Source organism: Oncorhynchus clarkii, chromosome 3, assembly GCF_045791955.1.
Source record: "Oncorhynchus clarkii lewisi isolate Uvic-CL-2024 chromosome 3, UVic_Ocla_1.0, whole genome shotgun sequence".
Taxonomy (NCBI): Eukaryota; Metazoa; Chordata; class Actinopteri; order Salmoniformes; family Salmonidae; genus Oncorhynchus; species Oncorhynchus clarkii.
The window spans coordinates 87,359,548-87,373,435 of NC_092149.1; the positions used below are offsets into that span (position 1 = coordinate 87,359,548).

At 47.1% G+C, this 13,888-nt stretch overlaps 1 protein-coding gene across 1 annotated transcript in view; it reads left to right on the forward strand.

Annotated features, from left to right (window-relative positions):
- Window positions 1-2,168: 2,168 nt before the first annotated feature.
- LOC139386317 (partitioning defective 3 homolog B-like) overlaps window positions 2,169-13,888 on the forward strand; it is a 193,207-nt gene continuing 181,487 nt past the window's right edge. The window contains exon 1 of the mRNA XM_071131843.1: window positions 2,169-2,929. Coding sequence (XP_070987944.1) covers window positions 2,813-2,929 — 117 coding nt within the window. The 5' untranslated portion in view covers window positions 2,169-2,812. The remainder of the gene's footprint in view (window positions 2,930-13,888) is intronic.

Below are 13,888 nucleotides of genomic sequence, written 5' to 3' on the forward strand. Positions count from 1 at the left end.
CACTCGCTCTGAGACCTTGAAGTAGTTGTTCCCCTTAACTAAGCTTTTGTGGAATGATGGGTAACGATGCTTCAAGAGTGGCTGTTGTCTATGTGTGGAGAGGGTCCCTGGTTCGAGCCCAGGTAGGGGTGAGGAGAGGGTCCCTGGTTCGAGCCCAGGTAGGGGTGAGGAGAGGGTCCCTGGTTCGAGCCCAGGTAGGGGTGAGGAGAGGGTCCCTGGTTCGAGCCCAGGTAGGGGTGAGGAGAGGGTCCCTGGTTCGAGCCCAGGTAGGGGTGAGGAGAGGGTCCCTGGTTCGAGCCCAGGTAGGGGTGAGGAGAGGGTCCCTGGTTCGAGCCCAGGTAGGGGTGAGGAGAGGGACGGAAGCTACACTGATGGAAATACAAATACTCACATTCTAACAATATTTCACTGAGTTGATTGAAGAAGGTATGAACTAAAATGCTGTTCATTCTCCCTAACTATGAGTTGCTATTTTAAACAGGCTCGGTTTTTCAAGGAAAAAAATATTGTATTTCTCAATTTCACGGTTAGATGACGTTCAGCGTGAGGTTATCTTCCGTGGACAGGAAAATAAATATGCCAATTGACTATCCTCTGTCACCGGAGGTACTGTGCTCCTTTCACAAGTAGCCTAAACGGGACAGTTTACACACAGCGTCCCCCAGTGAAGTCGCTGGTTCAAACCCACTCTTCACCTACTGTGTTTCTCAACATAACGACAGCCCCAACACTTGATATAATAAACAGCTGAGGGATGGGTTTTTTTGTTGGAAAAATGTAATTATAATTTACAGTAACACTGTAGAAATAGACACCTATAGACAGTAACTGACAGTCTACGACCCTCAAATTCAAAATCTGAACCTGGAAGCCAGTGCGTGACGAATTACTCCCGTCTAATCAAGGACTGATTTAGACCTGGTACACCAGGTAGGTGCAATTAATTATCAGGTAAAACAGATAACCAGCAGGCTCTGGACCTCATGGGATAAGATTTGAAATACCCCCTGGTCTATGACAACCACATGATAGTTTTAAACATATGTTGAATTTCTACATCGTTACATTCTTGTTGTTTTTAAGCAATGGAGTAATAACTGACCTTCCTTCTGGATGGTAGCGGGGTGAACAGGACGTGGCTCGGGTGGTCCTTGATGATCTTCTGGATGGTAGCGGGGTGAACAGGACGTGGCTCGGGTGGTCCTTGATGATCTTCTTGGCCTTCCTGTGACACCGGGTGCTGCAGTGTGCACCCGGGGATGCACCCCCCTCTGGAGAATCCTGCGGTTGCGGACGGTGCAGTTGCCGTACCAGGTGGTGATACAGCCTGACAGGATGCTCTCGATGGTGCATCTGTAAAAGTTAGTGAGGGTTTTATGGGCCAAACCAAATGTATTCAGCCTCCTGTTGAAGAGGTGTCTATTTCTAAAATGTCTCTTAAAATCTGATTTTAAACCTAAACCTCACCACACTGGTAACCTTACGCCTAACCTTAAATGAGGACCATCAAGAAAATGTTTGTTTTCATGATTTGTTTTGCCTATAGGCCAATTTTGACTTTGTGGCTGCGGTAACTAGTGACAACCCTGCGTCCCTCCTTTGAAATAAGGCATTGTCCCGTCAACAAAGTGACAGCAACGAGTTGGTTTCCATACATCCACAAGTCAAAATGGTCTATATCGTAAAAAAATAAGTGATTTTTAATCTTAATTTAAGGTTATGTTTAGGCATAATGTTACCAAGTGTGGTTAAGATGAAGGTTTAGGTTAGGATTAAAATCAGATTTTAAATAAGAAGATAAATTGTAGAAATAGGCGTGGGTAATAACCTTGTGGCTGTGGTAACTAGTGAATGGCCCCTAGTGTGTTCGGGAACTGGTCAGAGCTGAAAGGAACAGACAGGAACTTTTTTTTTTTTTTTACTTACAAAAGTTAACCATCGACTAAAGTCTGACCAGCTACGTTGATAACTTTATCTTTACACCCCAAATATATATATTATATATATAAAAACATATTTTTAAAGGTACTCTTATTACAGTATACGTTTATTGGTGCGAATCAGAACACGAAACCGGCCTAAAGAAGGAGAAGAAGAAGAAGGAGGAAGAGAAGAAGAAGGAGGAGGAGAAGAAGAAGAAGAAGGAGGAGGAGAAGAAGAAGAAGAAGAAGAAGGAGGAGAAGGAACAAGGAAAACTTGTGGAATAGTGATACCTGAGCCCGTTCCGTTAGTATCCATCTTTTCCCCAAGTCAACTTGGTAAAACACGTTTATAAAGTGTGATCAGCTACCTAATTTAGATATAGATATTTTTTATATATATATATATATGACGGTTTTTACTCACTTCTTTGCTGACTTGTTTAGCTAGCTAACAGTATCTAACGTTTTAGTTAGTTGGAACTTTGTTGGTTAGCGAGTTGTTGCTAGGTAGCTGCTAGCGATAGCATCACATAGACTATATGTGATAGCATCTTGCTACACGACTTTGGATTGTGGATGCTAGTCAAATGAATATAAAAATAAGTTAGCATATCTGCTACTGTACAAGTAACTGCAGCTGGCTAGCTATTAGCTACATGATGATATATAATAGCGCTTCGTGGGAATCTATTCGTTGAGCATTTTAGAGTTACTAACCTGACACAAGTGTACAGGATATAAATCATTATTTGCATTCCGTGAGGCAAGACAAAACTCAAAAACACCTGTTGACGCAGAGAAAGTGATCAAGGAAGGAACTTCTGGACATTCCAAAACGCGCTAACTTGAATGAAGAAACCACCACCACCATCATCATCATCATCATCATCATGAAAGTGACAGTGACATTTGGACAGACGAGTGTCGTGGTTCCGTGTAAGGAGGGATGGAAAGTCCGTGATCTCATTCAACAATCCACACAGAGATACAGAAAGTTATTGGAACAGGTAACTATGTCAATCATGTTGAAACCGTAGTTGAGTTGCCGTAATAATGCTGTGTTATTTTTTTAAATTAGGCCTAAAGGTATGTCAAAGAGAGGTTGTTTGACCAGGTCATTGCAGAACTATGACGATGAGGATTCTGATGGAAACATAACTCACCCGATGTTTAAAATCACAGCATTATTCTGTCTCTTCACTTTTATCATGGTACTACCGACGACATCAGATGCCACGGGGAAGTTTTGTATGTTGATAAATATGTCTTACAGAAGGTTATAATATTATATTATTATAGTAGACTCAAGAGTTTAGCGTTTTTCTCTTCTTCAAAGTTGATCTATAACATTTCTTATTCACATTGGGAAGTTAGCCGATGCCAGGGATGTCTTAGTTGCAATAAATGCCTAATGAAAAATGAAATCCTTGGACCTTGATATTCAGAGTTCTAAGCCATAGGGCTCTGGTTAAAAGTAGTGCACTATAAAGGGGAATAGGGTGCCATTTGGGACACAGTCACAGCTGTGACTTGTTCCATTACTCTTCAGTGATGAATGCAAATTTACACTTTATGATTTGTCTGGTCTCTGGAGCGGTGAACCCCTGGCCCTATTCAGAGATGTGCTTCAGTCAGTGCTCCGAATCTTATTGGCCCCATTATTTAAAGAGCGCAGTCAGACAGACACCAGACAGTCAGTCAGACAGACACAGATGCACCCATCTCTCTTTTTTTCTCTCTCCACCTTTTGCGCTCTGTCTCTTTCTTTGTCTGCCTCCACCCCCCCCTCTCTCTGTCTGTCTGTCTGTCTGTCTGTCTGTCTGTCTCTCTCTCTCTCCCCTCTTTCCACCCCCCCTCTCTCTCTCCACCCCCCCCACCTCTCCATCTCACTCTCTCACTCTCCACCCCCCCCCACCCCCTCTCTCTCTTTCCCTCTCTCTACCCCCCCCCCCCCCCCTCTCTCTGTCTGTCTGTCTGTCTGTCTGTTTGTCTGTCTCCACCCCCCCTCTGTCTGTCTGTCTGTCTGTCTCTCTCTCTCTCTCTCTCCCCTCTTTCCACCCCCCCTCTCTCTCTCCCCCCCCCCCACCTCTCCATCTCACTCTCTCACTCTCCACCCCCCCCCACCCCCTCTCTCTCTTTCCCTCTCTCTACCCCCCCCCCCCCCCCTCTCTCTACCCCCCCACCCCCTCTCTCTACCCCCCCATCTCCATCCTCATGGGTAGATAAAAACATCTTGGTGGTATAATACATCGTTTATCCCTAATAAATGCTAAGCGTCATCGTGCTGTCCTGCAGAGCTGGCAGAGAGGACATTTTGTAGATCCCCACCCACGAGGCTCTACCCGGCTGTGTGTTAATTACACTGGGTCCTAAGCCGGCTGCCGATTTGACTGATTGAGATGTGTTTCAAGTTTTTAATAGAAAGGTCTTTCTTTCCAGTTCTAAACCGCATGATGAAGTACTAAAATAACAAGGTAGAACAAAAACACACTAGATATACAAACAATAAAAACACACTAGATATACAAACAATAAAAACACAAAGTGGGATGCATATTAACTATGTGATGCACCGATAGCGCTTGCCGTGCGGATGCAAAGAGAAAAGTCTATGGCTTTAGGTGTCTGGAGTGATGTGTTGGGCTGTCAGCACCACCCCTCTGTAGTGATGTGTTGGGCTGTCCCCACCACCCCTCTGGAGTGATGTGTTGGGTTGTCCCCACCACCCCTCTGGAGTGATGTGTTGGGCTGTCCCCACCACCCCTCTGGAGTGATGTGTTGGGCTGTCCGCACCACCCCTCTGGAGTGATGTGTTGGGCTGTCCCCACCACCCCTCTGTAGTGATGTGTTGGGCTGTCCGCACCACCCCTCTGTAGTGATGTGTTGGGCTGTCCCCACCACCCCTCTGTAGTGATGTGTTGGGCTGTCCCCACCACCCCTCTGTAGTGATGTGTTGGGCTGTCCCCACCACCCCTCTGTAGCGCCACGCGATGGAGGACGGTGGTTGTTGTCATACCAGGCAGTGATGTGTTGGGCTGTCCCCACCACCCCTCTGGAGTGATGTGTTGGGCTGTCCCCACCACCCCTCTGGAGTGATGTGTTGGGCTGTCCCCACCACCCCTCTGTAGTGATGTGTTGGGCTGTCCGCACCACCCCTCTGTAGTGATGTGTTGGGCTGTCCGCACCACCCCTCTGTAGTGATGTGTTGGGCTGTCCGCACCACCCCTCTGTAGTGATGTGTTGGGCTGTCCGCACCACCCCTCTGTAGTGATGTGTTGGGCTGTCCGCACCACCCCTCTGTAGCGCCACAAGATGGAGGACGGTGGTTGTTGTCATACCAGGCAGTGATGTCGCCAGTCAAACTGCTCTCAGTGGTGCAGCTGTAGAACATTCGGAGGAATTTCAAAGGGGGCCGCGCCAACATTTTTTTTAACCTTCTGAGGGGGGAAGAGGCACTCCAGTCGCTCCTTCTTCACGACTGTACCCATGGAGACCATTTTTAAGACCTGTTCCCTGTAGTCCACCATCAGCTCCTTGGTTACAACTCTAATTGGGGTCCTATACATAAAAAAAACGTATATATATAAAACAAATGTTTTTATTTTTGTTTGTTTGTTGTTTACCCCCATTTTGATGTCAACGCTGCAACTCCCCAACGGGCTCGGGAGGCGAAGGTTGAGCCATGCGTCCTCTCCGAAAACATGACCTGCCAAACCGCGCTTCTTAATTAACACCTGCCCACTTAACCCGTAAGCCAGCCACACCAGTGTGTCGGAGGAAACACCGTTGAACTGACCACCGAGGTCAGCCTGCAGGCACCCGGCCCGCCACAAGGAGTCGCTAGAGTGCTATGAGCCAAGTTAAGCCCCCCCCACCCATGCCAGACCCTCCCTTAACCTGGACGACGCCGGGCCAATTGTGCGCCGCCCTATGGGGCTCCCAATCATGGCTGGTTGTGACTGGTTGCGACACAGCCCGGGAAGGAACCTGGGTCTGTAGTGACGCCTCTAGCACTGCAAGGCAGTGCCTTAGACCGCTGTGCCACTCGGGAGGCCCTAATCTTATGTTTTATATTTTCCCTAATTATGTTTTCTCAGTTAAATCTTTCTTCCTTTGGTCTTCCTCTGTAATCCATAATCGACCCTTGACCCTGCAGGCGTCAGAACCTGTGTAATATGATTCCACATTATTCCTATATTGTCCTTTTGCTTGTTTTGATGACTCTGCGGAGGTCGTAGCAGGACTTGTGGTACTTGTTCCTGTTCTCGGCCGTAGTCTCAGGGTTGTCTGGGATAGCTCTGTGTGTGGTAGTCTCAGGGTTGTCTGGGATAGCTCTGTGTGTGGTAGTCTCAGGGTTGTCTGGGATAGCTCTGTGTGGCAGCTCTGTGTGTGGCAGCTCTGTGTGTGGTAGCTCTGTGTGGTAGCTCTGTGTGTGTTAGCTCTGTGTGTGTTAGCTCTGTGTGTGTTAGCTCTGTGTGTGTTAGCTCTGTGTGTGTTAGCTCTGTGTGTGGTAGCTCTGTGTGGTAGCTCTGTGTGTGGTAGCTCTGTGTGTGGTAGCTCTGTGTGTGGTAGTCCTTTAGTTTATCACCAACCTCTGTGTTAATCCAGGGCTTTTGATTGGGGACAACGTCGCTGATGCATTTCCTTATGAAGCCGGTGACAGAGGGTGGTTAGCTCAGAACATATTCCAATCAGCGCTAGCCAAGCAGTCCTGTAGCATAGTCTCTGATTCTATTGACCATTCTTCAACGAAGCTAGTCACGGTAAGTTCCTGTTTAACCTTCTGCCTGTAAACAGGAAGCAGGAGTACGGAGTCATGATCTGATCTGAATGGCGGACGATGGAGGGCCTTGTATGCTTCCTTGTGGGTAAAGTAACAGTGGTCTAGGACGTTATCGTCCCTAGTGGCTGAGGAGACGTGTTGATGGAGGGCCTTGTATGCTTCCTTGTGGGTAAAGTAACAGTGGTCTAGGACGTTATCGTCCCTAGTGGCTGAGGAGACGTGTTGATGGAAGTTTGGTTTCTCTTAATAAAGCGGAATTCAAATTGCTGGCGACAAGGAAGGCAGCCTCCGGGTTTACGTTTACAGCCTCGTACAATTTGATAAGTGTCAGCTTGTTATATTTCTTGTCCTGAGGTGGAATGTACACAACGATAACAGCTGAAACTCCCTCGGGAGGCAGAAGGGTTGGCAGTTGACCATCCAGGTAGTTTCAAGACGGGAGAACAATGGGACGAGACTACTACTTACACTGGAGTCAGAACGCCATTTGTTGTTGATGAAGAGGCACCCCCCGCTTTCCCTCTCCATTTCCCTGACCCTACTGTCCTGTCTGCTCAGTGAATGGAGAATCTATCGAGCTGGACAGCCATTGTTTGGGGGGAGTATCTTGTCCCGAAAACCATGTTTCAGAAAAGCAGAGAATATTGCAGTTACGAGAGTAACTTTGGTAGCAAATCCACGATCAATCATCTTATTATGAAGTGATTGGCCAATAGAATGGAGGGAAGAGGTGGAGGGAAGAGGTGGAGGGAGGAGGTGGAGGGAGGAGGAGGTGGAGGGAGGGAAGAGGTGGAGGGAGGGAAGAGGTGGAGGGAGGGAAGAGATGGAGGTGGAGGGAAGAGGTGGAGGTGGAGGGAAGAGGTGGAGGTGGAGGGAGGGAAGAGGAGGAGGTGGAGGGAAGAGGTGGAGGGAAGAAGTGGAGGGAGGAGGAGGTGGAGGGAGGAGGTGGAGGGAAGAGGTGGAGGGAGGGAGGTGGAGGGAAGAGGAGGGGTGGAGGGAAGAGGAGGAGCGAAGAGGTGGAGGGAGGGAGGGAGGGAGGGAGGAGGTGGAGGGAGGGAAGAGGAGGAGGGAAGAGGTGGAGGGAGGTGGAGGGTGGAGGGAAGGGGAGGAGGGAAGAGGTGGAGGGAGGGAGGAGGTGGAGGGAGGGAAGAGGTGGAGGGAAGAGGAGGAGGGAAGAGGAGGAGGGAAGAGGTGGAGGGAGGGAGGATGTGGAGGGAGGGAAAAGGAGGAGGGAAGAGGTGGAGGAGGAGGAGTGGAGGGAAGAGGTGGAGGGAAGAGGTGGAGGGGAGGAGGTGGAGGGAGGGAAGAGGTGGAGGGAAGAGGAGGAGGGAAGAGGTGGAGGGAGGAGGTGGAGGGAAGAGGTGGAGGGAGGAGGTGGAGGGAGGAGGTGGAGGGAGGAGGTAATCTCGCCAGGATTCGCCCTCTCTTGCCTCTAAGTCTGGTGTGTCTGTGGTGTTTCTCATTCCCAGTGCAGCACTGCTGCTGAGACAGTAATATACTTGCCAATAGAAAGGATATTATCTCCACCATCCATCTCTCATTTTATGTGTCTGACTACTGAACTGTGTGTGTGTGTCAGCTTCTACACTGTGTGTGTGTCTGACTACTGAACTGTGTGTGTGTGTGTGTGTCAGCTTCTACACTGTGTGTGTGTCTGACTACTACACTGTGTGTGTGTCTGACTACTACACTGTGTGTGTGTCTGACTACTACACTGTGTGTGTGTCTGACTACTACACTGTGTGTGTGTCTGACTACTACACTGTGTGTGTGTCTGACTACTACACTGTGTGTTTGTCTGACTACTACACTGTGTGTGTGTCTGACTACTACACTGTGTGTGTGTCTGACTACTACACTGTGTGTTTGTCTGACTACTACACTGTGTGTGTGTCTGACTACTACACTGTGTGTGTGTCTGACTACTACACTGTGTGTGTGTCTGACTACTACACTGTGTGTGTGTCTGACTACTACACTGTGTGTGTGTCTGACTACTACACTGTGTGTGTGTCTGACTACTACACTGTGTGTGTGTCTGACTACTACACTGTGTGTTTGTCTGACTACTACACTGTGTGTGTGTCTGACTACTACACTGTGTGTTTGTCTGACTACTACACTGTGTGTGTGTCTGACTACTACACTGTGTGTTTGTCTGACTACTACACTGTGTGTGTGTCTGACTTCTACACTGTGTGTGTGTCTGACTACTACACTGTGTGTTTGTCTGACTACTACACTGTGTGTGTGTCTGACTACTACACTGTGTGTGTGTCTGACTACTACACTGTGTGTGTGTCTGACTACTACACTGTGTGTTTGTCTGACTACTACACTGTGTGTGTGTCTGACTACTACACTGTGTGTGTGTCTGACTACTACACTGTGTGTGTGTCTGACTACTACACTGTGTGTGTGTCTGACTACTACACTGTGTGTTTGTCTGACTACTACACTGTGTGTGTGTCTGACTACTACACTGTGTGTTTGTCTGACTACTACACTGTGTGTTTGTCTGACTACTACACTGTGTGTGTGTCTGACTACTACACTGTGTGTTTGTCTGACTACTGCACTGTGTGTTTGTCTGACTACTGCACTGTGTGTGTGTCTGACTACTACACTGTGTGTTTGTCTGACTACTACACTGTGTGTTTGTCTGACTACTACACTGTGTGTGTGTCTGACTTCTACACTGTGTGTGTGTCCAGTGGCGTAAAGTACTACTTAAGCTCCCGAGTGGCGCAGCGGTCGAAGGCACTGCATCTCAGTGCAAGAGGCGTCACTACAGTCCCTGGTTTGATTCCAGGCTGTATCACATCTGGTTGTGATTAGGAGTCCCATAGGGCGGCACACAATTGGCCCAGCGTCGTCCGGGTTTGGCCGTCGTTTTTCTTAACTGACTAGTTGTCTAGTTAAAAAAAAGATAAAATAAATAATGTACACGATCTGCCTGCAAACATGACTATTATTGTGGGTATTACCATGCTGTTAGTTTACTAACCTTGTTTGCTGTTAGCTAGAGCTGTTAACTAGCTGTGTTCGCTAACTGTGTTAGCTAGCTATGTTAGCTAGCTGTGTTAGCTAGAGCTGTTAGCTAGCTGTGTTAGCTAGAGCGGTTAGCTAGCTGTGTTAGCTAGAGCTGTTAGCTAGCTGTGTTAGCTAGAGCTGTTAGCTAGCTGTGTTAGCTAGAGCTGTTAGCTAGCTGTGTTGGCTAGAGCTGTTAGCTAGCTGTGTTAGCTAGAGCTGTTTGCTAGCTGTGTTAGCTAGAGCTGTTTGCTAGCTGTGTTAGCTAGAGCTGTTTGCTAGCTGTGTTAGCTAGAGCTGTTAGCTAGCTGTGTTAGCTAGAGCTGTTTGCTAGCTGTGTTAGCTAGAGCTGTGTTCGCTAGCTGTGTTAGCTAGAGCTGTTAGCTACCGTTCCCTTGACGACGACTTTTCAATATGGTTGTGGCCACATCTCTCTTAAGTTTGTGCTAAGGTTCTCTCAAAATGTATTACGTTATGTTGTAAAAGCATTTTTTCAACTAGGTTACCTAACATCATCGACATGTAAAACAACGCTGTAGGTTGATTTCAGCGTTTCAGTTCCACTACTACTGTGATTACTGGTAATAGTGAAGTGGTCTGCTAGTGTCCCCAATGGCACCCTATTCCCTACCTAGTGCACTACTTTAGACCAGAGCCCTATGGCACCCTATTCCCTACCTAGTGCACTACTTTAGACCAGAGCCCTATGACACCCTATTCCCTACCTAGTGCACTACTTTAGACCAGAGCCCTATGGCACCCTATTCCCTACCTAGTGCACTACTTTAGATCAGAGCCCTATGGCACCCTATTCCCTACCTAGTGCACTACTTTAGACCAGAGCTCTATGGCACCCTATTCCCTACCTAGTGCACTACTTTAGACCAGAGCCCTATGGCACCCTATTCCCTACCTAGTGCACTACTTTAGACCAGAGCCCTATGGCACCCTATTCCCTACCTAGTGCACTACTTTAGACCAGAGCCCTATGGCACCCTATTCCCTACCTAGTGCACTACTTTAGACCAGAGCCCTATGGCACCCTATTCCCTACCTAGTGCACTACTTTAGACCAGAGCCCTATGGCACCCTATTCCCTACCTAGTGCACTACTTTAGACCAGAGCCCTATGGCACCCTATTCCCTACCTAGTGCACTACTTTAGACCAGAACCCTATGGAACCCTATTCCCTACCTAGTGCACTACTTTAGACCAGAGCCCTATGGCACCCTATTCCCTACCTAGTGCACTACTTTAGACCAGAGCCCTATGGCACCCTATTCCCTACCTAGTGCACTACTTTAGACCAGAGCCCTATGGCACCCTATTCCCTACCTAGTGCACTACTTTAGACCAGAGCCCTATGGCACCCTATTCCCTACCTAGTGCACTACTTTAGACCAGAGCCCAATGGCACCCTATTCCCTACCTAGTGCACTACTTTAGACCAGAGCCCTATGGAACCCTATTCCCTACCTAGTGCACTACTTTAGACCAGAGCCCTATGGCACCCTATTCCCTACCTAGTGCACTACTTTAGACCAGAGCCCTATGGCACCCTATTCCCTACCTAGTGCACTACTTTAGACCAGAGCCCTATGGAACCCTATTCCCTACCTAGTGCACTACTTTAGACCAGAGCCCTATGGCACCCTATTCCCTACCTAGTGCACTACTTTAGACCAGAGCCCTATGGCACCCTATTCCCTACCTAGTGCACTACTTTAGACCAGAGCCCTATGGCACCCTATTCCCTACCTAGTGCACTACTTTAGACCAGAGCCCTATGGCACCCTATTCCCTACCTAGTGCACTACTTTAGACCAGAACCCTATGACACCCTATTCCCTACCTAGTGTACTACTTTAGACCAGAACCCTATGACACCCTATTCCCTACCTAGTGCACTACTTTAGACCAGAACCCTATGACACCCTATTCCCTACCTAGTGTACTACTTTAGACCAGAACCCTATGACACCCTATTCCCTACCTAGTGCACTACTTTAGACCAGAACCCTATGACACCCTATTCCCTACCTAGTGCACTACTTTAGACCAGAGCCCATATGAATAGGGTGTCATTTGGGACGTATCCTAGGTGTTGATTTCCCTTCTGATTTTTACAGTAGTTTACCGGGTGTAACAGTCGGTGTTTTCTTGTAGATGTTTGGCATTTCAAACAATATATTGTTTTAATCGTGGGCATTATAGCCTATAACATTGTGGATTTAGAACGGGGTCAGAGTTCAGCTGTAGTCTTGATTCAGTAGTGATGATACTCTACTGAAAGATTGTTATCGCCATTTTGACCCTGTGATTATGTAATGACGTCTTCTGATTTAGAGCAGCAGGGTTAGTCTGTCGGGCCTTTGTCTGCAGAGACTGGCACAGATTTCAACACAAGTCCCTCATGCGAGGTTGGACTCTGCTGTTGGTCTTCCCTGTGCGTTATAGTATACTTAGGATTTGTAGTATAGGCTATGTCATTTAAACAAAGTAATCTGATATACAGTGACCCATTTAAATTATTATTATTTTTTGCCTCTGTACTCCAGCTCTTTGGATTTTAAGTGATACAATTTAGGGTAAATTGCAGACTGTCAGCTTTAATTTGAGGGCATTTTTCATCCATAATGGGTGAACCGTTTAGAAATGACAGCACTGTTTGTGCATAGTCCCCAACATTAAGGAGAACAAAGTATTGGGACACAATCACTTATACACTGACTGGACAAAACATTAGGAACACCTTCCTAATAATGAGTTTCACCCCCTTTTGCCTTCAGAACAGCCTCAATTCATCAGGGACATGGACTCTACAAGGTGTCAAATGTTCCACAGGGATCCTGGCCCATGTGGACTCCCAATGCTTCCCACAGTTGGCTGGATGTTGGCTGATAAACACAGGAAGCTGTTGAGTGTGAAATACCCTGCTGTAATGCTAATTGGTTACGACACCTACTACCGTACCCCGTTCAAAGGCTCTTCAATCGTTTGTTTTGAACCTTTCACCTTCTGAATGGCACACATACACAATCCATGTCTCAATTGTTTCTCCAGGTTTAAAAAATCCTTCTCCTGTCTCCTCCCTTTTATCTACACTGATATGAAGTGGATTTAACATTTATTCCTCAAGATTCCTTTAATGAAACTGTTTCCTTGTACCTGTTTCTCTGGGGCCTGCTGATTGTGTTAGGTTAACGTTTAAAAACATCCTATTTGAAAAACATAGAAGAAATGAGGTTCTCAGCTTTCTGTAGGTATACTTTTACGTCTCTGACCTCAATCGCAACTTTTTGTAATCAATATATTTGATGTGCCTCATTGGGCGGTAGGCTACAACTGCAAAGTTTTTTGGGGGGACTGTACGATTAATACATGGCGTCTAGCAATGGGTATTATATTTAGAGTTAGCGATCTAGCTAATGGTGAATTAGCCCCAAATAAATTAGCCTATGATTTTTAGGGCACATAAAGATGCAGGCAAATTCATCTTTACTGAACTAAAAACTGAAATCGGGGAAATCTGGAGCCCTATTTTAACAGTAAAATATAACAACAAAAGCCTAATTGTCCAAAATGGGTCGCACAATACCATCTGTCTATTACACTTTTTAATATAACACTGTGAATGACTTTATAAACTCACAAAAACGAGCAGGTGTTCTTAATGATTTGTCCACTGTTTGATGCGTCACTTTAGTGTTATATTAAGCAACAAAAATTATCACGGGCTGGTGCCACCAACGAAAACGTTTTGTGGCATCAGTACCACCAGGGGAAAATGTTGGTCTGGAGCCCATGAGATTAGTTGGTCTGGGGCCCATGAGATGAGTTGGTCTGGGGCCCATGAGATGATGAGTTAGTCTGGAGCCCATGAGATGAGTTAGTCTGGGGCCCATGAGATGAGTTAGTCTGGGGCCCATGAGATTAGTTGGTCTGGGGCCCATGAGATGAGTTAGTCTGGGGCCCATGAGATGAGTTAGTCTGGGGCCCATGAGATGAGTTAGTCTGGGGCCCATGATATGAGTATCACAATAAATGGGAGAGCAGCTCGTGAGACTTCAATGGCCACGGATTCATTTGAGTTGATGAGCGAGGGGGAGAGATGGGGGAGTTGATGAGCGAGGGGGAGAGATGGGGGAGTTG